Consider the following 24,247-nt stretch of genomic DNA (forward strand, 5'->3'; position numbering starts at 1 on the left):
CTGAGAAAGTTCTGCTGCTGTTCATTCCTGCAAACATTGTCATCTTGATAGGCCTCACATCTCGGTACTTGCCTTGCACTGAAAGCCATTTACCATTCACAAATTTGGTGTCAGCATGCAGTTTGGAGGGAAGCATAGCTACTTCAGTCATCTAAAAATGTGACTTCTCATAGCTTATATGGAGTTCCAGGAGGATATGTAGCTGCTAGGTGAAAGATTAGACTAAGGTGGACCCTCTTGCTCTTCGTACTGCTTGTTGTCTTCTGACCGTGGCGCAACCATGACTGGGGCTGGAAAGAGCAACCTGTTGTTTTGCTACAATGCCACATTGAGATATTTCATTGTAATGGATAGTCTGGAGTCCTTGTTCCTCCTTTGATGCTATGTGTCTTTTTTCTTATTTTTTTCATTGCCTTTTGAATGCAGAATATTTAAACAATCTTGAATTAAATAACAAAGCCAGACAGGGAAAGGCAGGTCTTCAGGATCCTTCAGTGTTGCCTTAGGTCTTTTTCTGTTTAGCATGCTGGCTGTCTTGAATCCCATTCCTAGTTGCAAATCTTCCTGTGTCCTCATTATGAAATGTAAAATGTTAACGTGGGTTTGGAATTGAGCCCCTATGAGGCGATTCACATGGTTGCTCTACATGCAGACTCTCACTGCTGATTTTTAAGGGGTTCAAAATCTTAATCCTGTGAAAGACAGGCCGTTGTGATGAAATAAGTTTATTGAAGATGGAGGGAGGAGGGAAGAGAACTGGTGTTAATAAAACCAAATTATTTTAGTGTCCTTGTGAAGTTTATAATAGGTGCGCATGGTTGTGCTGTGCCAGTGGAGGACAGAGAAGACCCGTACTCCTGCAAACTTCTGAACATCAGTAACCCAGGTATAGAAGTTAACTTTTAAAAATTCTATGATCTGAACTGGAACTAATCATCTTTTCTGAGAGTAGTTTGGGGTGCTTAACTGAGGCAGCCAGTCTTGAAAATAAATGCTGCCTAGAACTTGCTGTCTTAACAGTTGCATAATCTTCCTGTAAGTACCATGTGCAGGCATGAAAGGGAGAGATCTTTGGGGGTGTGAAGGGGAGGCCGTTGACTTCTAATGGATTTGCATTTTCCTTGCATTGGGGGAGAGTCTCTCCCATATAACATACGTTTTTACTCGATCCCTGTGTAAAATGAAGTTGGAGAGAGTCGGAATGACCCAGTCTAGTGTCACATGTGAAGAAAGTAGCAAGGCACCAGAGTCTTGAATGTCAGATGGACCTCTTTGGTGACAAAGTGAATTCTAAGCAAGGCTGGCTGATAGTTTTTTTCAGATTCCGCTCTAGAGAGAGAACAATTAAGAAATGTACCATGGGGAAAAAATGAAATGCTGCCATACAAAAATTCCTAACTAAAACTGTAAATTCTTCCTGTCACCTTTTTTTTTTGTATTTAATTTTTGCTCTTTAATTGCAAATTAACTAAGGACTGCTTGGCACTTAAGCCATGATTCACCATAAAATGAAACTTAAGTTACTTTCTCCTTGGATGGCAACATGCACTGCTTAACCAATCTCCTAAGAATAAATGGTACCTCAGGGCTTAGGGAGGCGATAATGCCAAAAAGCAGGCAGCCAAATTAAGTGGAGGTGTATGCCATTTTGATACATGAATAATTATTTTAGTATGCTAATATACAGATATTCATGCAGTGAAATAGCATTTTTGTCTTCACTCTGTGGATTTATTGTGTTTCTAGTCTTTTCCCTGTGGATATGTAGGCATTGACTTGCAATTGCTGGTAGCCTGCAGATTGCTGCATCACTCTGAATTTCTCCTTGCTGCAGTCTGCAGCCAGTTGTATTTTCTTCTCCTCCAGTGTTTGATTATCCTTATGCGCTTGTGAGCTGTGATAATTAATCAGAATGCTTTGCGTGTATGCAGTGTGCTTTGTGTGTATCCAGTTCAAGAACTATGAAGTCGTCTTACATTACCTCTGTCCTTTCTTTTTCATACAGTTTTGAATCAGGAAATTGAAGCATTCAGTCTCCCTGAGGATGTACCTTCTGTGCTATCTGAAGACAGAATTGTCAGTGTGAACTTTCGTGTACTTTACCCCATTGTCATTACCAGTCTTGGGGTATTTTATGAGGCTGATGGGGTGGGTTTCCAGAGGAACATCACTGTAAAACTGTACCAGGCAGAACATGAGGTAGAGTATTGTAGTTACCTTTTGAAAGTGGACTAAAGCATGTTGTCTCTTTGTTGTGGATTAAGTTCTTACAGAAAGTGACATGCTGTGTTGATGACTTAGAAGAGAAGTACTTAGCTGACAAGCATATGAATTATATTTTTCTTCTGTTGCATTGTAAATTCTTATTTCACAGATATATATACACAAACACACATATCCCGGATGAGGAAAAGATGAAATTCACAAAGTAGTATGAGTTAATTTAAATGTCCTTTTGAAAGAGCACTTATATGTAATTCCAAGACACAATTTTGATTGCATTTGAGGTTCTGAAGTATTGATAGGTATTAAGGAATAAAAAATAAACTGCTGAATATATTTAAAACACATTTGATGCCTTCAAGCAGAGAGATGCAGGACAGCTGTAATTTTTTCTTGTCTGTCTTCTGGCAAGACATTTTGAGATTTCTAGAAACTCGTATTATTTATAGGTATTATTTACAGGTAATAGTCAAACTTCAGTGATAATTCCTCCCACTCCCAAGCTATTATGCGTTTGATAGAATAGCTTAGTGCTAACCTGGAGGAAAAAAAAAAAAATCATTGAGCATGATTGTTGCATTTGGTATATTGCATTTATCTCTACCAATAACTTGATAGGCCAATTTCAAGACTTCTGGCTATGCTACAGTAGAAAGAATTTTAAATTTAAACTAATAATTAAAATTAAGTACAGAAAATATACTGAAGTATGGCTTTTATGATGAACTTCCGAAGAGTTAGGTTTATAATAGCAAAAAAAAAAGTATACTGTAATCAGGTTTGTGTTTCCTAAATGGTAGAATTCTAAATGTTGAGAGCCTAATAACTTGATCTGCATTAGCTTTTTAGTTCCAGTGAAGGAGAAAAATTAGTATCATAGGAATGCTTGGGGACTGTTTTCAGAAGATTGGGAATCTGGCAATGCAGCATCTTTATGTCATTTGTTATTATCTAAGAGCCATTTGGTGGCCTGTGTAATATAGTAGCAATAGAGTTTTACGGGTCAGCATCCTCTGTTGCAATTAATAGCAGTCAGCTATTTAAACAGAAGACAGAAAGTCTGTAAACTGGGAGATGAGTCTGAGTCCTCCAGATGATATGCTCTGTTGGTTGGATTCTAGTTGAACTTGCACTCTTGTTCCATTGTTGCTTGTTTCCACCATATCAATCCAACACTTGAATTCTGTGGAGTCTGAGACTGTTGTGAGAATAAAACTTTCACTTAGTTTTATACAATCAATAAGCCTCTTTCTATTGTAACTGAGATGATCAAGATTGCATAATCTCACACCACTTCTAATGTGTGGTTTGTTGTTTGTGGTTTTTTCATTTTCTTTCTGTTGTTCACAGGAAGCTCTCTTCAGTGCTCGCTTTAGTCCACCAAGCTGTGGAGTGCAAGTGAACAGATTGTGGTACAAGCCAGTAGAGCAGTTCATTTTGCCAGAGGTATGTGCAGTATCGGAACTGCCTGCAGTTCTTTTAAGTCAGCTGGAGAGACTGACTGATAAAACTGGCCTTTGCTTGAGGCAGAAAAGGGCAAGTGAAAACCTCTAGAATGTTAGTTGAGGGGATATGCTGAAATCCAGAATTTCTTTTTCACCATCTCATTATCACCAGTAGTTATAAAGCAAAAGCCTGAAAAATACAAATTGAAGAAAAATTACATTGACAAATAGTAGCAATTTCAGAAACCTTTTCAGTTTCTGAGTGAAAATTGTACCTGCTTCAATTCTGTGGGAGAGTTTACCAGAGAATGGGATGCTTCTTTCTCCCTCCTGCTTTTTCAGACATCAGTACACAAGATAGGGAGGGGAGGATGGTACAGATTTCTAGGGAACAGCTGGAAAAGAGGTTTTTGCTTCTGATGTCTTAGACATAACAGCAAGATGTTGTGTGTTAAGTTTGCAATGACAGTATTAGTTGAATAGTTGTAATCAAGAAGCTCTTACTGAAGGCTACTGAGATTTTGGTTATTCCTTTTCTGGCAGCACTAGTAAGGAATTTTTCGTTCATTGAACCATGCAAGGAAAGAAGAATTAGAACTTCAAGAAGATCTTTAGTAGGGTCTATCTGTACTATACTAGGTGGAGTATGTAGCGCAGAAGACTGACATTTGAGTTTTTAAAACCTGTCAACATCCTATGGCAGAAGTGGTTTTTTGGCTTTTTTTTTTTTTTTTTTTTTAAGGGGCGCCCCTCAGAGATTTGGGAAAAGACTGCTTTTTGGACAGTAATGAGTGTTAGTGTTCTTGCTTGTCCTGAGATACCATTAGCTAAGCTAACAAGGCAGAGTCTAAAGTCTTTTTTTTTTTTTTTTTTTTTTTTTTTTTTTATCCTTTTTGGGATTGGGGCTGCAGTCCAAGAGTAGTGTTTTGGTATAGGGATATACAACCTACTTGTGGCTGCTTAGGAAGGAAGGTGATTAAACACAGAAGGAACAGAATATAGGTGGGAAAAACCCTGATATTGTTACAGTGAAGATTTAGTGAATACAAGTTGACTCGGAATGAGAATTCTAGTTCAGCAGACTCTCCCAGGTACAAGGAATTGTTCCTGGTGGACCCATGATCTCTCACTAGATGTCAGCTGCCATTTTAGGCTGTTTCCCTTCATTTAAATATTCTCCTATATGACTGGACCCTTGCTGTTATTTCTGTAAGTTGTCTTTGGGTCTGGGTTGTTTTGTTATGCAAGAAATTAAGTGTTTTATGAAAGAATGGAGCAAGAGAAGACTGAAGGGGGAGGAGAGGACATTTGGGGCCAGTTTAATCCCTGATTTATTCCCCTGGCTCTGTAAGAACGAATGCATTTGGAAACCTGCTCTTTTTAAGGGGAATCTGCAGCTGATTAATTGGTTTTTCATCTTAAACAGTTTTTACTGAATACTATGCAAGTTTGTTATGCTGGCAGGAGACCTTTCGGGTGAGCAGACCTCTTACAGTGTTTTGTGCATATGTTTTGACAATCTAATTTGATACAAAAATGATTCGGGGTTTTTTACTCTTTTTAAAAGAGTATTGGTTACCCAGTAATTTGGTAGTATAACATGTAAGCCTTTTCCCTGTAAGACTTTGTTCTGAGATACTAAAATTCTAGGCAGTTGTAATTTTGCTATAAATGATTGCATTTTTCCTGAGAGGCAGATGGGAAGTATTTCATTTAGAAAGGGGATATTAGTATTCATATATTTTTTTTGTGCAGGCTTCCTTAATCTGATACGTGTCATGTGCTGAATGCTTACAGGATAACATGATGTTTCTAATGTAGATTAATAGGGGTTATGCACAGCATGTAGTCTTCTGTGATACTTAGGATGCTGAACCATACAAGATGATTCAGAGGAGACAGAACGCCCACGTGTTCCTATCTACTTGTTTGAGAGCAGTAAATTTAGTGAACTGTTTAATTGTCACAAGATGGTTTCTGAGACAACATCTATTCTCTGCCTTTCCACCTTCAAGAAGTAATGGATTGTACAGACTGCTGAAGAGCTTCATTCATCTTCCAGCTGAAGTGCTGCACTTTCTGCTCATCTTGGGGAAAGGGAGGGAAATGCAGCATTAGAATAAGCATCTGGCAGGCCAGATTGTGAAAGACAGAATTGATCATTCAGCCTTGGAACGACCGACAGCGCAGAAGAGCAGAACCACTAGCAGATAACTAAAACTCACACAGTGGCTCTTACAGCCAAGTCTTAGCAATGCACTTATTTTGTCAAAAAGCCACAGGCCGCTTGCATGAAAATGGGGCTCCATACTATGCATACTCTGTATTACTAATGGGGAGTAGTTGGAGAAACAAAAAGCACAGCACTGTTTAACATTAGGAAAGGAGTTTGGCAGGGCTGCATTATGTCAGTACACCTGTTCGGTATTCACTGTAAATGCCACTGCACTCTGGCAGCAACAAGGCTGGAATTTAAATGGGGAAAAACAGATGATGTAGTCTCAGGTGTGCCACTAATGTTTTGCTTTAAGCATTTTCAGGCCTCAGCTTTCATTAAGCGGCTTAGGGTAATAATAGCTGAAGGCTAAAGTCATTAGAAAATTTGCTTACAAGTCTCTCAACCTGGAAAATAAATGATAGTTTGCAGCTTTAGGATGCCTTGCACTGAGGTTCACTGGTAATAACTGATTAAGACTCTTGGTACATGTTTGAAGTCAGTATCAATAATAGTCAGTGGTGAGAATTTTAATGTTTCTGGTTGCTGAGGAGGGAAAGGACTCTCAGGCTTGCTAACAACTTACCAAAGGCTGTGTCTGTAAACAAGGCACAGAAGTGGGATTAAAGCCCAGTCCCTACAGCAAAAAACATTGGAATGGGAGATGACAGCCACTGCAAATAGGGAAATTGAGCATGTGGGTTTTACTGTGCAGGGTGTTCAGGGGTTCTGCCACTAAAAAAAGTTTTAGTAGTGGTCCATTTGTTTTGTTAACTGACAGGTAATTAAACAAACAAGGGGGAGGTATTGAGCATGCAAGTCAGGCTTGAATAAACACTGACTAGCTCCATTATTAGATTATAAAGCTGACATTATAAATAATAGGTGGGAGATTTCTGAAATACGCAGCTGTCATTAAATACTGAGACTGCTGCAAATGTTAAGACCTACTTCGAGGAAAGCAAAGAATTGAGCTGAATTCTAAGCTAGACTTCATGGTGTGTCAGTAAGTGGAGAGTCTCTGGAGAAGGTTTCTGGAGTACCAGGAAGCTAAAATGGGGAATAGCCGAGAGGTTAGTACAAGTAAACAGGCTTTCTACAGCAACAGAGATGCATCTACAAATAGTTGAAACAAATTGTTTCTCTGTTCCAAGGTCCACACTAGCTACCAGTGTTTTTCCTATGAAATTGGGAGAAACAAACCAGAATGCGCTCCTCTAGCAGTCAGGAGTATAATAACCCTACAACTACTCTATACTACCTTGTCAAAAGGGTGAAATTACTTTAAAAAAATTAAAAAATATAGTACTACCAATACTCCTACCTGTACAACATACCGCTTGTCCCTTTGCATGTTCTCAGGGGTCTTCAGGAAAGTCTTATATAAAATGGGTAATAGTTGGACTGTTAGGTGGATTAGTTTCAAGTTGAGATGAAATGCTTTCAAATGCAAGAATTTACACACACACACACATATATAAAAACCATGGAGTGACATAACTTAAATAGACAGTTAAAACCAGAAAATTTTAAAGATATTCACTTGTCTTTCTCCTCCTTTCCCTACCAGCCAAGATGCGAGGTCAGAGTTCTGTGACTCTCCTACAGTAGCTTGTGACAGCTTTGCCAGGATAAAGGTGGCTGCATTTTCCTTTGAGTTTTGCTGGTGTCAGGATTTAGTCTCTGATCTCTGGTTTTGGCAGATAACTAAAAAGCAGCACTTATTTCCTAACCTGTTTCAACGTATTCTCTTTGTCATGCAGGATTTTATAGTCGATTTTTAAAAATTCACTTTAGGTCACCTTTAAATGCCATCTTAATGATGTTAGAAAGCTAAAGCCTTTTACACTAGACTTCTGTTAAAAGTTTAATGTTCCTAATATAGAGATTTATGATTAGTCTTAAAAGCATGATTATGTGTTACTGAGTTCTGCAGATGTATCTCTTTTATGTGTAACTTATTTTTATTGAAGTGTAAGTAAAACATCTATGTTGTGTGTTCAAGCTGTATGTTGTGTGAAGTTGACTATTTTAAAATTAAAAGAACCCCAAACTGTTTGATTTTCATCCTTTGAAGTCTTTGAATACCTGCATAACAGTGTTTTTCTCTCTTGCCAGAGTTTTGAAGGTACCATTGTGTGGGAAAGCCAGGATCTTCAGGGCCTTGTTTCAAGAAACCTTCATAAAGTGATGGTGAATGATGGAGGGGGTGTTTTCAGAGTCATTACAGTGAGTCACCTCACCTTCCCTTCCACCATGTTTCTATTTTTCGTATAAGTCTTGGGTATTTAGCATTTTGCTTTCCTGTGTTTCGCTGTAAATCGTTAATTCAGCTGGGCTTCTCCTGTTGTCTCAGAGGGGAAGTTTGCTTTGCCTGGGAAAAGGACAAGGGCATGCAAAAAATGATGCTAGTAAAGTGGCGTTTTCTTTTATTTTGAAGGGAGTAAAGTTCACCTATTGTCTTTGTCAGGTGTGAAGCAGTATCAGTATATCAGAGATGGCAAAATGTGGGTCAAAAATCCTGTGCTAAAATCCCAATTGATGGGATTAAGCCTGTTTTTTTGCTTTTTGGCAGTGTGTCTCTTTTCCTGTCAAATCGTTGCTTGCTTCAACATGCTGTGCTGTTGTAATTTAGCCAGAATAACTTTACATCTTGCTCTCAACTTTGAAACTAATTTTCTAAAAGTTTCAGTGGTACCGCTAGTTTTAGGTGAAACTTCAAAAAATGCCACAAAACTTTACGGTTAAAAATCTTAGTCTTAGTCTTTCATTATGCAGGTACCTAAACCAGAAGACCTTTAAATTAATTTCTCAGTTGCCAGAAAACTTCACACCTTAAAATCATAGGGAAAAACACATCAGTAATGAGAGATGAACTAATTTATTTCTTTCCATTAATCTGTCTCTAGCAGGCAGGGGAAGGGTCACTGCCACATGAACTCACAGAAGGTGTGGAGGGAATAGCAGGTGGTTTTATCTACACTATTCAAGGTAAGTCTGCAAAACGTAGCATCACATTTGATGTTATGATAAAACAGGAACTTTAAATTACATTTCTAAGGTAAAATTCATGCTATCTCTATGAACTTGATCACCTTAAGTTTTCTTTTAGTAGAAACAATTCATTTCTTTCTGGTTTTTTATGCCTAATGTCAATGTCCTGATGTGGTTTCTTTGCTTGCCCTTTGTCAGCCACTCCAATTGACTTGCATCCCTTTGTCTTTTAACAGAAATACCATTTGCATCTAGACTTTCTTCTCTGTCCTTGTTTTTTGTTACCCAAACCGAAGTTAAAAAATGTTGTGCAATGAAATCTTTCCCTGATAATTTTCACATTTTTTTTCCAGTCCTGCTGCTGTTAGAAATACTGTGTCATGATGTTTAATATTAACTACTGACAAACAGTGACTACCTTATGTAGCCTGCTTTTCCACCCCTGTTGTTGCTATTTTACACCTATTTCAGCAGAATGTTCAGAGACTTTATAGGAGCCCTTTCCAATGTCTAAGATTTTGGCCACGTAGCACTATAGTTAATGTATTCTTATTGGTCCATCATAGCCAACATAAGCAGTGACTTTCAGAGCGTTATTCCTGTATTTTTGTAGCTAGGCCTGGCAGATATAATTGGGCAGTCCTGTTGTCTTGTCATGTGTGTAGGAGCCTAAACTGAGGTGTGCTAAAGCCCTTCCATCCTGTTTGTCAAAAAGTTCTTCAGTACCACAAACTACCTCCTTACCAAGAAGTTCAGTATTCTTGCAATATTTTTTTAGCTTTTAGCTGCAGTCAGTTATGTGATGTGGTTCAGCAGGGACCACCTATGCTACATCAAAGCAATGCCAATTTGATTATATTTAGCATAGGATTTGTTTTGTTTGTTTGGGGGTTTATTTTTTTTATGCTAGATATATATGCTTAGGAGTAACTGATATAACAGTAGCCTTGTTACTCTGCCGGTAAGAGTAATAGTGAAGTCCCAGACAGCTCTTTATATTAAAGAACCTTAAGAAGTTGAATCTTTTTATTACTGAAAAGGAAGAGAATACTTTTTTACTTTCTGTATCAGACCTTATGCAAAAATATATTTCTTTCTTGTTCTGCAACTTTTAACATTTCATAGAAATTTTTAGATTAATTGTAGGATTTTCATAACCCCATTGAGTTGAACACTTCTTCAGATTCATTTTGTCTGTATGTCGTGTATGATGCAAGTGAAACATGTGAAATAGTATGTAGGTATGTATCTTTGTTTAATGATGGGTGCTGTTTCTTTCAGAAGGTGATGCTCTTTTAAAAAGCCTCCATACTCGCCCAGAAAGGTTTACAAGTCACATAAAAAATCTTGAAAAAGAAGATGCTTTATTGAAGGAAGAAAGCAGTACCTATGATGATATTGCTTTTGTAGATGTTATTGACACTTACAGAAATGTTCCAGCCAAACTGCTGAACTTCTACCGATGGTAAGTTGAAAAGAAAGTATTTTCTCTTAGGAATGTTGCTGTTTGTAGTGCAAGATGATCCAGCATGTTACGTTATCTGACAGGTTCCATGAAATATATACCTTATGTGATTTATTTCATTAAGTTGTATTTCTCACAGTTTTGGGGGCGTGTAGTGAGTAAAATAACAGGATCTATATTTCTTGAGTGTTGACCCTTGGTGCCTCAAATAAGCATGAGCTGGCAAGACAGGCTTCTGCTCTAAGAGTCCAGGTGTGAAAATTTTCATGTCTCCTTGTAATTTCTTTTAACTTGCTTCTGACTGAAAACTAGCAGCTTTAGCCTTTACAAGCTGGCCAAAAGCCATCCTTTAATACTTAGTGTTTCAGTTTGTGGCCATTGACTCGTCCTGTCACTGGGCGCCACTGAAAAGAGCCTGGCTCCATCTCTTTACATCCTCCCTTCAGATGGGATGTATATACATTGATGAGCCCAAGCCGTCTTGTCTCCAGGCTCAACAGTCGCAGCTGTCTTGGCCTTTCCTCGTAGGAGAGATGCTTCAGTCCCTTAATCATCTTGGTGGCCCTTTGCTGGACTCTCCATCCAGTATGTCCATATCTCTCTTCTACTGAGGAGCCTAAGACTGCACTCTGTACTCCAGATGTGGCCTCACCAGTGCTGAGTAGAGGAGAAGGGTAGGAAGCTTGTGTACAGGGAGGACGGAAGGTTGAGAGGAAGAATTTTCATAGTGTATTACATTGTCTGTGGTGAATCTAGTAAGTTATTACCTCTAATTTGCAGTTCTTTCCATTACTCTGAGACAACTGTTTCAATTAATTGATGTTGCTGTGGAGTAAGAAATATAGCTGACAGTTTTAGTTGCTTGCAAGATTATGCACTTATTTAACAAATTTCATGGTTATGAATGTAACTGAAAAACTAAACCATGCTTTCAGTTCTAAAAAGGGAGTTTAAATGTCAAGACTTAGATCTTTGTGATCATTTCTTACATGGTAGTAAATTTTTCAAGGTTTAGTAATAAAAGGCTTAAGGGAAAATGCCTTTCTTGTTAAGAGAAATTACCCTTAAAAACAATGTTTGTTAATCAACCCAGGAATAATCCCTAGAATCTTAAGCTGCTTTGGTTATTTTACAAGTGACAGATATTCAACTATTTCAGACCATTAAAGATTACTTTTTTTCATATTTGAAGGGTGCTTTACTGAGTAAGTACCCAGTTGTTTCCACAGATGTTTCTTACAACCTTCTACAGTTGTACTGCCCTTGAACTGTCTGTCTCATCCTGAAGAGTAGGCTACTGACATGTAGCCACTGGCTTTTAACAACTGTGCTGCCATTATCAGCAGGGATTCATATCCTTCCGAGGTCAATACTGTTTAAGACAGATTCATTAGTAAATCCACCATCTGTCCTGGAGAACAAAACTTCAAGTTTGTTTTCTTCAGCTCATACACAAATCCATGTTGTAAGATCATCATAGGATGCAGCTGCATCTCCTTTCTGTAGGAGAAGCAGTCAGCCTTGGTCAATAGCGAAAACATTTAAAAGTCAAGGGTAGGAAAGACATTCCTTCCCTCTTCCTTCCCCCTCTGCTTCCCAAAAAACCCTTGCAGGGTGTTCTGTTGTGTAACTGTAGTTTGTGGGCTGCAGCTCAGCATCTCATCGCTTTTCTTTTTGGCTACAGGACAGTTGAATCAACGAGTTTTGATTTGTTGCTGAAGACAGATGATGACTGTTACATTGATTTGGAGGCTGTTTTTAACAGGATAATGCAGAAAAAATTGGACAGGCCAAACATTTGGTGGGGAAAGTGAGTTGTTTTTTTTAACTTGTCTTTAAGAGATACCATGTCTTTAGTGAACAGTTTATTGCTTTAAGTCTGTTTTGGAGTGCGTTCCCCTTTTCTGCCTATGGAAGCTAGTCTTAAAAAGCAGGACTTTTGTATGTGTAGAACTTTGAATCTCAGAAAACAGAAATCAGTCCTTTACAATAGCTTTCCAGAGTGTGCCCTTACAATGAGTTGAACTTGCTGAATATCTTACCTAGTTTTAAAATGTGTTGTATATGTCTTTGTCATGGAATACTTTTATTTACTTAAGTACCAGCAGTACAGTAAAGTTAAAAGGCAAGTACATACTAGAATTGTAAACGTTACTTTTTTTGAAGCCACTGTGATTTTTCGGTAATGGGGTAAACAGGAGAAACAACATTGCCTTTATAGTCTGCACTTTATTTTGAAGTCTGTGAATGACAGACATTGCTACCCGTTTTGCTGCTGTCTGAAATGGTAGATCTGATTCATGGATACTTGAGTGAAGTTCCCCAGCCTGTACTACACTTGCGAATAACTAGGAGGATCAAAATAGCCCATCTCTTCCCTTCCATCCATGGAATGCATTGCTACACTGGTGTAACGTCCGATACAGCAGAAATGCTACGCTGCTGTAACATTCAATATAGCACAATGGCACAATGTGTCTTCCTGTTGCCATCTGCTTACTGAAGAAAAGCTGGCCTTTGCTGCTAAAGGTGTCTTGCTTCACAGATCTGGTACTGACTGTTGCTTACTCGTAAGGTGATTTAATAAGGCGTGTGGAATAGCTGGCTATCTAGTGATGATCTCAAAGATCTGAGTGGTGGGCATGCGTTCTCTAGCCTGTACAAAACCCTTGATTGCCTGATGCCTGTGAAATTTTCTTTGGACTACCTTTACCACAAGGCAAGGCTAATAGTGAAGGTAAGATAGGTTCATTCTAGCAATGTAGAAGGTCAGGAACTTGATGACAAGATGGAAACGAACTTGCAAAAGGAAAAATGGCACTATGTATAAGCTGCCTGGGCTGCTGTTCCAGCTGATGTAGGGAAAGCTCTTCTGGAGTATGTTCTTGGCTGTAAGAGCTGAGGATGTGATACCAAAGAGATTGCCCTCCTTCTGCCTGCTGTCCCTACCTATGCAATGGTAGGTGTCCCTACCTTTGTGTTGCTGCCTACCATGGGCCTGCTCCTTGGCCAGAGTTTTCTCGTTATGTGTTCAGCTTTGTGGGTAACCACTGAGTGTACAGGAGTCTTCTGAGTGGTTTAGGGGGATCCTTCCAAGCTCTCCTACGTTTCAACTCCGTGACATCTTGTACATTTAGACTTGAGTATTGGTGAAAGTGCAAATGAAATGCTGTTAGGCTTCTCTGAGAGCTGGTTCTGGTGTGTGGAGACTTAACTTCCTGAGCAGAAGGTTAATACATCTGGCCCTTGAGGTGACTTTGTTGATGGTCTCCCTTCCTTCTGCTCCTCTGAGCAGGTGTCTGAGAACTCAAACTTTGCGTTCTTCACCTAGACCTTACTAAGCTCTCTCTAGTTCAGACAAGTTTCTTGTTGTCCAATATTCCTTATAATCTGTTAATGCTTAACTAATTCCTCTATTCTTAAAGAAACTTATCAGAGTTTTTGTGGATTCTGAAATTATCAACTTCCTCTGGCAGAAACCAAGGATGTGATCTCAGTGAAACTGGGAAGGGAATGCTTTGGATTGAGCAGTACTTACGTGTGCTGTCAGTTAATAGCCCTTTTCTGATGCCATTTCATATTGTGTGGTGGTTTTATTCACTAATTTAAAATCACCATTTAAAAAGCTTATCTAGCTCATCTAGAGCATTTCAGGACTGCAGGCTGGAAAACCAAATGGTCCAGGTATCTTACTTCAGAACTTTGGCTCATCTTGGAGAGAATATACTTAAATTACTGCTGTTCTGTTCTTTTAAAACTGCAGTCAAAAGATTAGTCACCCTCAGGCATGAGAGAGCTGTCTTTGACAGATCACCGATCATGTCTGCAAATGACCAAATTTATGATGGGGTAGAATGTACCAAGCTGTTTCTGAGGGAGACTGAATCGAATACGAATGCTGTAAATGAAAAGGCAGTTCACTGAAGTTGGCTCATCTACCATGCTGTGGAAAGCAGTGGGAGTTCAGAATGGCACTTTCTCTTGACCTTAATTAAGCCAAAAAGAAACTTCAGGTACTTGAAGTTTTCTGTGAATATATGTTTCATTTGTAATATGAACCTCCCCTTTTCCTGGGGTGTAAGATACGCTGTTGAGTGTAACATGCTTCATAGTAACATATTTCTAGGTTTGCCTTAGAATAGCCATTGAATGAGCTTACGAGGATCGATAATGCTTTCTTCTGCAGAATGAAAAATGAGTTTTGCCAAGTCTTGCTGTAGAAATGGTGTGTTAAGGTATCAAGTAATTTTATTAGGCTACTGACAAAAGGAAGTGACAAGTCATGCTGGGAGAGAAGAGTTGGACAAAACGTCGTCTTTTTGTATGTCTGTGGAGAACTTTATGTAGGGGTGACGTCTTCAAGTGTAAATTCTGTAATAGTCACAGTCTTCAGGTAAGGCAAGTGTGAGGTGTAGTGAACAATGCTGAAATCACTACAGGAGTATAAAATGATTAGCAAAGCAGGTGCCCCTCAGTCTGGAGGGGCATGTACCCTTCCTGCTGTGACTCGCTAGAGTGGAAGATACTGAGTCTAAAGTGAATTCAGGTATCAGATGTGACTTTTATCTACTTGGTGCTTTAATATGTCAGCTTCAGCTGTGAACGTGTAGAGTCTGATAACAGATCTGCCACTCAACTGTAATTCCTCCCCTACGGGGCTGTTGTCTGAGGTGACAATTCTTAGTAGCTCACTAAAGCTTTCAGCCGCTTGTGCTCATGATCGAATTCGGCAACGCTTGAACGTTTGCAAGAAGGGGGAGAACCTGCTGCATTGACATAGTTATGTCACTTAGCTGTGAGTGCATGAAGTACTCCTAAGGTAAGAGGAGTGTCATGCCAGCCTGTTCCTGAACAGGAAAAGCAGGGCGTTTCTCACTGCCTGACAGAGCAGTTTAACAGGGTCCGTAGTGCTGCGTGGTGCGGCAGCGTGTTAAAGCTAGTTATGCCACACTGCCTGGGGACGGGAGTCAGTGTGGAGAGACTGTGCAGACAGAGAGAGCACTGCTGGCTTTCTGCAGGCCTCTAGTAGTAAGTACAATCTTCCTTAGACAAGACGACTGCCAGGAAGGTTTTTTGTAATTCAGTGATGGCAGCCTTTGTTGAACATCCACTTTGTTGAGTTTCATTTGGAAAACAGCTTAGAGAAGGTATATAAAAACCACTACTTTGCCTTGCTTCCTGGTTTTTAAGCAGCCACTAGTTTTATCAAGAAAATGGGTTGTGTAACATCACTGTAACTGCATGCCTGCTGGCAGCAGTGACTTTGTGTTGTGTTGATTAACCAAAGGGGGTTGGACACAGACGTGCCTGTTACAGAACATAGGTAAGGACGCTTGTGCTTACCTGGATTAAAGCCCAGCAGCGGGCGCAGACATGCTGAAGACCTGATGGTCAATGTTGCATTTGTTTCTGTTCTGAGAACCTTCTCTTATTACCCAAGATTGAGACCAAACAATAGCTGCACTTTCAGCTGTTGTGTTGGATTAGATGTGTGCCCTAGAGAAATAAGGCTAGGAACTATAATTAGGATCACCTTCTACTTCTTCCTCTTAATATTGTTTATTATCAGTTACTTCCGTTGTTAGCACTGTTCATAGGTTTCACAGAGGCCTTTGTATAAACACCTCATGTCTAACATGGTCTTCAGTTTCAGACTAAATTGGGCAGTTGATCGAACTGGGAAATGGCAAGAGCTGGAGTACCCAAGTCCTGCATATCCAGCCTTTGCTTGTGGGTCTGGCTACGTCATCTCCAAAGACATTGTTCAGTGGCTGGCAAGCAACTCTGAAAGATTAAAGACGTACCAGGTAGTAAAGCGTTGGTTCAGTTTTTCTATCTTAAACTGGTCTGGGGAGCAGCATGTGTACTGGATGAGTTGGAAAGAATATTGCTCAAGTGTTGGGTTCTCCTGGTTAATGCTGGCTTTTTGCAGTGCTTTTGGTCACTACACTTAAGTATCTGTTCTAGGTCAAAGCACAACCGTACTGGACTGAGAACCTCTGGAGCTGTAATCTTGGTTTTTGTACTCTCTTCTTTTAAGAACAATGTATTATCACAGGAAAGCTGGGAGGATTTATTTAACACCTCTAAAATAGTCAGACATAGGTTTTTGTAGTTCCCATTTTTTACTGCGGGTACAGGATGCAACTTATTCTAGTTCACAAAGTCATGTTTCATGCTTTCCTGGTGCTAATATCTGTATTTCTTTTTTAATGTGTTGTCTCAGGGTGAAGATGTGAGTATGGGCATCTGGATGGCAGCTGTAGGACCCAAGCGATATCAAGTAAGTCTGAAGAAATTCTCTGATCTTATGGAAAGAGAATATGCCTGTTGCTCCAAGTAGCATAAAATAAGGGAAATGTTTTTTCTTTAAAAAAACCCTGAAACAGCCATTGGATTAAAATCCAGAAAAAATTTGTTAAGATGTATTTAAAAGAAAAACCACAACAACCCCACAAACCAGCCCCCTGGCCCCCCCAGCAGCCCCCATCCCCACCCCTCAAGTTCTCTGAATAGGTCCAGCAGATCAGAGAGGGACATATACATCTAGTTGGTGACCTTTGTGTGCAACGTTTGTTGCTAGAAACAATGAAAACCCGATTCTTGGAAGTAAAGATTGCTGAAGACTAAATTCTTTATAAGAAAAACTATTGAAATGGTTCTCTCTCTAACAGGATAGTCTCTGGTTGTGTGAGAAGACGTGTGAGAGTGGCATGCTCTCTTCCCCCAGTATTCTCCACAGGAACTGAGCGAGCTCTGGAGATTGAAGGAACTGTGTGGAGATCCTTGTAGATGTGAGGAAAGATGACGGACTTGCCTTGGAAAACAGGGTAGCGTACAATGATCATGGAAAAGTATACATTTGGATTCATTCTTGGAACAATAAGGAATATTAAGGTATCTTTTAATGTTGCATTTCAACTAAAGTATAACAATATTTGCACATCCCTTTTGATAATTACAAGTGGACTGATACTATTCATTTTCTATAGTATAGATGTTGATCTGACAAAAACCAAAATGTTTAAGATAAAAAATTTCCTTTTTATAAAAAGTCAAAGAAAGACCTACTTGTAATTAATAAATGCACATAAGAATGCCAACTAGCCTGTCTTTTGTAAATTAAAGTACTACTGATTTAACTCAGTATAGAGCCGTACCAGGACGCAGTGGAGAGCTGTGCTCAGCACCAGGGCATCTGGTACGTCTTGCTGCAGCAGGTTCTGTGCTGTCTGAGGGGCTGCCCTCATCTGTGCAGGGGCTGGGACAGCTAGGGGTTATGATTTATGTTTAGTTTGTTTATACCATTGTCATTTTAGATAAAAACAGTATCGAAGTTTGCTTATACCAAATCTTGAAGTACTGCAAACTTGGCCTGACTAGGAGGGATTTCTGATAGCTCGATGTGAATCTGAGGGTACACAAGTGGAAGTAAAATAAGATTGAGGAACAGAGCACTGAAGAATGTAAAATAACTAGCAATGCCTTGCAGTATGCTGAGAACTTATTTATACTGTGGTATGTTAACGCTGTAGGGTAGAATAAAGCTCTGTCAGATTTTGACCTTAAATAGTCTAAGGCTGTGTAGATACTTCGACAATTACTGCCATTTTACTTTTGTTTGCTTTAAGGTCTTTGGAAGTAGGTGAAAACAAAGTAGCCTCTTTCAGTGCAGCACTAATTTTGTCCTATTATAAGCAAAGACATCACAACTAAATCATGTACTCAGTTCAGTAAAACAAATTCTCACCGCTGCAGTGGGAAGGTAGTATAAAATCTTGGCAAAAGGGTTACCTTGAGTTCTATTTAATTGAAGCATTTAAGCACTGTTTGGTGTATCTCAAGTAAGACAATTCAGCCAAAAGCAAATGCTTTCATGGAGACTGATGATTAAGTGTAGGAGCTGAAAGTATTACTGTATAGCCCCCTGGTGCCACATATGAAATTCACATTCTCCCATACGTGTGTTCAGGCACAGGCCGTCCATACTGTTTGCGGGCAGTCTGTAACTCTTCTGCAGTTCCAGTGTTGGCTTTTCCTTCAGTCTATCAAGAGAGTACCTTCTCACCACCGTACTAACACACAGTCTCCATTTTCTATTGAGTAAAACTGCAAAGGCTTTAAGTCATTGTCTAGTTCAACTTCTTTTCCTTCCAGCTAAAATAAGAAAGGAAAAAAACCTGATCAGACTTAAACTGAAATCTGTTCATGTAAACCAAATATAGATCAGGCAGTTGCAGTCAGGGAGGATCTGTCATCTTACAGGAACGAAATTAGGTCCTAGATTACAGCATGAAGACTGCCCCCCTGAAGTGAAATCAATTTGATTAGGTAGTATTTTAGAACATGCTATTGACCTTTTAGCAGCATGCAGTATTTTCTTGTTGAATTACCCATTTTTAACTCACTTTTGAACTTTCGTAGGACAGTTTCAGTTCTGAACCAGGAATTTTAAGTAGGCGATACAGCAATCCTTTGACCCTCTGAATAGTCATAGACTCTGTCAAGGGGAAAGAAAGAAAAGTTTTTAGAAGGATGCTGCTACCACTGAGCTGTAGCAAAGTACTAGCGTTTCAACTATACTTGCTTATAGCAACAGTGAAAGGCTGTATTGCTGCTTCAGTTCTAACACTGCAATAATGTCTTTTGTACCTGAAACCATAACTGCTAATATCAAATTGAAAAGGGTTTAATCTCTGGTGGATAGGACAGGATATGCTACTACGGTTTAAGTGCTTTGATCCCATATACCAAATTAAAGTGTTACGGCTTCATAATTTACCTTTTTTGAGTTCATATTTACTACATGCTAAACTAAGTGACCTTTGGGACACATACCAGCCAGGTTCTGACTACTTGCATCTGGCGACTGTTCCTTGAAGTTTTCATTACCAGGAATTGGCTTTCCCAGCACAAATAAATGAATGTCACTGTGGAACTAGTACCATTCTTAGAAATGGTATTACATTAATTAGTCCCAAACAACTTGCCAGCAGAGTTGTAGAGCGGTTTATATTATGAAGTCAGTTACACGAAGGGATATTTTTTGTAATGGATCTTGAATGAGTAAATGTAGTTTGTTCCAGAGGTGATACCTGTGTTTGCAATAGAAATACTCAGTATTTTGGTTGAACTTTCACTTCTTTTGAAGCTTTATCTAAAGGCACAGCAATAGTGAGTTATTCCTGTAATACCACACATTGTACTTAGACAAATATTTTTCTATCAAACATTTTTGTAAAAGCTGTATCTATCTGATTTTATGCAACTTGTGATAATAAATGTGATTTTTATTTTAGAATAAAGCTTGAGTAAGTCTTTTCTCACAGACTCCATTCTGACACATCTTTCCAAAACATCAGTTTCATTTAGAACAAAGTCTATTCATTCTAGTCTCACTACAGCACTAAAACTTCAAAAGACAAATTTGATACAGGTCAGAATGAGATTTCTAACTTAATGTATTAGCTATTAGACCTCAATATCTAGAACTGCAGACTACACAGTTGGCTCTTACAACTTCATATTCTTGTTATTTGGTTAACACATCCACCAGATTTCATACCAGTTAATTAGCCTTTGATTGCCTCAGACACATTAATCCCCAAACTAGCAGCAGAGGTTGTTAAGACAAGCATCAACTTTCAATCTTCAAGCTGGACTGAAAGTAAGTATGAAGGTCAGAAAAATAATGACTTTTTCAAACAATTTCTACCTTTGTCATTTCTTTATATGACACAGTCTTCAGGGGAGAACCTTCAGGAGCTGACAAAGCCAGAGGCAGCTGCCATTCTTTAATACAGTTACTTGAAAAGGAGCTACAAATGAATTGCTTAAACACAAGCCAAGACTTCTTACCTGGTAGCTTTTTCTCTACTGGCTTCTGCTCAGGTTTCTCAGGACATTTAATTGTCAAAGCTTAAGGAAGAACAGTGAGACATTAGTGAATGAACGTTAAGTCCTGTTCTGTCAGGAGCACAGAGGCTTTCTAGTCTGTTTTTATTATTACAAGTTGTTTCCCCCAGCTCAGCCTGATCTTCTAAAAAAATCAGGATGTAGCCTGTATCTGAGCAGCTAAGATAGTACTGAGTCATTCTTGAAAACTTAAAAGTAATTTTATTAAAATAATCAAGTTTTTATTCACCTTTGGTAAATTAGGGAAAATACTTTAAAAGTGACTCCCTAATACTTAACATGGATTTTTGGTCAAAAGGAGTATTTACCTAAAAATGCTTAAGTTCTAGTTAGCTTTTCAAAATAACCTGCAGTAGAATGGAAACTGCTTACTCAGTTTAAAGCAGGTTTTTGACCCTCAATACCTCAAAAGCACCATACAAGCACATTTTAAGGAAGCTAGTTATTAGCCTAATTCATTTACAGAGATTAAAAAGTTTGTTATGTCTAGCCAACTAGATTCCTTGTTCTATTTAGTCTTCCACCTAAATGCATTAGAATGTAATGCCTTAAAATACTATTTTGCCCATGGAGTAAAAAAAGGTTCAGTTCTTCTATCAACTGGGAAACAAAGCTAAGTAGTGAATTTGTAAGTAAGTCTGGGATATAACCTAGTTTAAATATGTAGACAGCCCCAAATACCAAAGCTACCCATATTTTTCTTGACTGTCCTGAAGTTAAGAAGCTCTTAAAAAAACCCCAACCCTATCAGAAAACAGTGCAGGTATTGAGGTTAAAACCTCAAATGTCTTCTGTAGAGAAGCCATTCACACTGTCAGAATGGAGTTTGATTACCTCTATTCTCCATGAAGTCTTAATTAAGAAAATCATTCAGCTTGGGTTGAGGGGGAAATGAGAGAGAGTACACAGGAGCAGGTATCTAGTCAAACTTATTGATACACACAGTTCAGAGAAGCAGAATTACAAGCTGGAACTCTGTGATGTCTCAAAGGCTTTTGAACCTTTCGTTCTCCATATACACCCAGGAAACACTAAGCTCGTAAAATATTTTAAATGCAGAAGACACAATTTTGACCATTTCTGGCCTCTTACTCAGAAGCTGATTTTTCAGAGTCAAAGGCTGCAGTCCCTTCAGTTCTCCTTCTTCAGGTGCACCATATTCTGTGAGAAGGAAAGTGCACATGGACATGAACCCTTCAAAGACTAAAACTCAAGAGTAGATCTAAGAGCACTGTGGTGGTGGATCAGGCACGAGCCTGCTGCCTCAGTTCCCTCAGCAGCTAGGATACTGAGTATAGAAACTGGTAGGCTCCTGCAACGCAAAGTGCTGCAGACATGAGCCTTGATCAACTGCTAGAGCATTTAGGATAGTGCACGGGCACATGGGATGGGGTAGAGCAGGGGACAGGCACATGGAGGTGCTGCTTAACATTCCCACTTTAAGAAAGCTGCAGGTGGAGAGAGCTGCTGCCCGCTCACCAGTAGAGTTATGAGGCAGATGCTCACAGGTGTCATCCCTGAGGCAGCAGTGCCTGGAAGGGTGCAGTACCAGGCGGCTGCCCCACAGAAGCAAGAGCCATTCGCATACGGGCCTGCCAACGGGTGGGCCTTCCTAAGGCAGTAGAAGCACATGGAAAAAGCATCAAGGGGAAGGGAAACTGAAGAGAGACCGAACCAGTGCTACCATAATGCCGGAAGTGAGGAAATGCTAATTTTACTGTACTTGTACTCACTAAGGCAAAGCGACGGGTATCTGGGATGGGCAGCAAGAAATTCTTCACTTGGTTTGTTTTTCTCTGGGTTCCAATTCCCACCAGCTGCTAACCAGTCATTTCCAAATATTTTGCGATAATCAAGCTCTGCTCCTTTTCTTTCAGCAGGAAGGATCTGTACTGACACAGGAATGGCACGTAATATAATTATACAACTTTCCAGAGAAGAAAATCTAATTAATGACACTGACTCCTTGCTCTTACTTAGGTGTCCAGTATGTTTTAATGCTACCAAGAATCTTACAAACCCTATCTCTGACTACCGACTGATCCATATATTCAGTACATTTTAAAGCTATTAAGAATCTTACAACCCCTACCTCCATGTACTGACTGATGCATAAATGAATATCTAAGCAAAGATGTTACCGTATATGATGACGCAAGGATGTTTTTTGTAGCTGTGGAACAGATGCTGCTTCTGCTCTCTTTTATGATAAATGTTTGCTGAAAGTTTGATTTGGTTTAGATAATGCTATTTTCCTATTACAGAAGGCAAATGCTTGTATTACTGTCACTGAAACACATTCAACTATGCTGCTTTTTCTTTTTTTTTTTTGGCCAGAGTATGTTTTTTGTTAATAGTCCTGCAACTTCAACACAACTCGTGCACTTGAAAAAAACCACCATTCCTCCATCTTGTCCTAGGCCCCACTGAGTTAGCAGCGTTCACAAACAGGGCTGGATCTTGTAGCCCTGCTGAGTACCCCGTTGACTAGGTGATGGAATAGTTGGCACTTTACTTTTCCTGCACCCAAACAAACAGCAATCTTAAAAGAAACTCAAAACAATTCCTCAGGCAGTGATTTAATGTTTTTCCCCAGACTCATGCAATTTGTTGAAGTATCACGTACCTCAGACTTGTTCAAAACCTCCAATTGACTTATCTTGGCAATAATTAGCTGTCTCAGGGTCTCTGGGTTCTTCTCTGTGTCCATGAAAGGGTTATTGTGACACTGCAGTGACCGCAAACTTGGCAGTTTATCAAGCTCATTGATAGATGACCACTGAAAAGGAGGGGAACAGTCTTTTGAGGAAACATAAAACATACTTCATTTCAGAACAATACACAGTAACATTGACTTTTCCTGTACAATGACCATGACTGAAACTACTCTTTTGGTCAGCAGAACCAAGTACTTTCATCCGGTTCATTTAGCTAAGGAAAAGACTGCATTACATTTAATTAAGTAAAAAATAAACAAATGAGGAACTACTCAGCATTTTAGATCATTAGAATTCTGCGAGAGGAAGTATGAGGTAGCAGAGGGATATGACTAGCTACCATAAACATGTTTAACTGAGACACTAGGAAATGTTTTTAAATTTTTAAATTATGCCTCTGTGTTGATCAAAGTATTCAATAGTTACCTCAGGATCTTACACATACAATCAAAGAAATTTTAAAAAAGCAAATTGCAAGTTACTCTTAGACAAAGATACACATATTTATAAAATGTGAAACTATCACAATCTAACCTACCTGTGATATTTTATTGTCATTTATCGCAAGGCGTTTTAGTGAAGGAAACATTTTAGTCTTGCATCCTAGGAAAAAGAGTAAATTTACAAGACAATAGTGAAAACTTTAACTAAACAGAATTATAAAGCTATAAATAAATTACTACTTCTACATACCAAATCCAGCATCAGGAAAGTGTATAGAAGATATTCCAGTGTTTCTAAGTATTAGCTGTTCTAATCTGAAATTTAATAGATACAATGATTACTGTACATGGCACGGGAAGTTTTTTGTAAAGAAATACTACCTCAAATGTTTTTTTTTTTTTAAACAACGATCTAATAAACTTTTGCCATGATGCATAATTGCTGACAAATGAACAGCAGCTTCACAGACAGTACCCAGACTTCAGCGGAGTGTTCAGGGAATAAATTTTTCAGAGAATAAGTGCAATAACTTCAAGCTTTCAAAATGGCTCCTGGACTTAAATGGTGTGATTTTCCAAATTATTTTTTTTAAATAGCTTGTAGCTATTTAAAATCATGGCTGCTATTTTGGTGTACAGTGCAAGATAATAATTCCACAAATTAGCAAAACTATTGTATTAGTCCCACAATTTTGCAGTCACTGTAATTGAAGTGCTTAAGGAACACACACCTACTTTCCCTGGATGGTAACCCCAAAGCAAGGAATCATAGCTCAAGCCTGTAACTACCATAAAGATGCTACTACTGAGAGTGCAGTAAACCAGAAGAA

At 39.0% G+C, this 24,247-nt stretch overlaps 2 protein-coding genes across 6 annotated transcripts in view; one reads left to right on the forward strand and one right to left on the reverse strand.

The window, feature by feature from the left end:
* B3GALNT2 (beta-1,3-N-acetylgalactosaminyltransferase 2) overlaps positions 1–19,664 on the forward strand; it is a 31,185-nt gene extending 11,521 nt beyond the window's left edge. For 2 of the 4 annotated variants that reach the window (XM_050894318.1, XM_050894319.1), the window contains exons 3-12: positions 786–886; positions 2,006–2,199; positions 3,574–3,669; positions 8,002–8,112; positions 8,793–8,874; positions 10,159–10,342; positions 12,027–12,152; positions 15,990–16,149; positions 16,569–16,625; positions 17,017–19,664. In XM_050894318.1, the coding sequence (XP_050750275.1) occupies positions 786–886; positions 2,006–2,199; positions 3,574–3,669; positions 8,002–8,112; positions 8,793–8,874; positions 10,159–10,342; positions 12,027–12,152; positions 15,990–16,149; positions 16,569–16,625; positions 17,017–17,091 (1,186 nt within the window). In that variant the 3' untranslated portion in view covers positions 17,092–19,664. The remainder of the gene's footprint in view (positions 1–785; positions 887–2,005; positions 2,200–3,573; positions 3,670–8,001; positions 8,113–8,792; positions 8,875–10,158; positions 10,343–12,026; positions 12,153–15,989; positions 16,150–16,568; positions 16,626–17,016) is intronic. The other 2 variants (XM_050894316.1, XM_050894320.1) reach the window with 2 other exon arrangements.
* Positions 18,406–24,247, reverse strand: part of TBCE (tubulin folding cofactor E) — a 30,949-nt gene continuing 25,107 nt past the window's right edge. For both annotated transcript variants that reach the window (XM_050894315.1, XM_050894314.1), the window contains exons 10-17: positions 23,668–23,732; positions 23,513–23,577; positions 22,884–23,036; positions 21,991–22,144; positions 21,350–21,418; positions 20,201–20,260; positions 18,751–18,842; positions 18,406–18,499 (exon numbers count right to left, since the gene is read on the reverse strand). In XM_050894315.1, the coding sequence (XP_050750272.1) occupies positions 18,407–18,499; positions 18,751–18,842; positions 20,201–20,260; positions 21,350–21,418; positions 21,991–22,144; positions 22,884–23,036; positions 23,513–23,577; positions 23,668–23,732 (751 nt within the window). In that variant the 3' untranslated portion in view covers position 18,406. The remainder of the gene's footprint in view (positions 18,500–18,750; positions 18,843–20,200; positions 20,261–21,349; positions 21,419–21,990; positions 22,145–22,883; positions 23,037–23,512; positions 23,578–23,667; positions 23,733–24,247) is intronic.

This window comes from Gymnogyps californianus, chromosome 3 (assembly GCF_018139145.2).
Source record: "Gymnogyps californianus isolate 813 chromosome 3, ASM1813914v2, whole genome shotgun sequence".
In the NCBI taxonomy this organism is placed as follows: domain Eukaryota; kingdom Metazoa; phylum Chordata; class Aves; order Accipitriformes; family Cathartidae; genus Gymnogyps; species Gymnogyps californianus.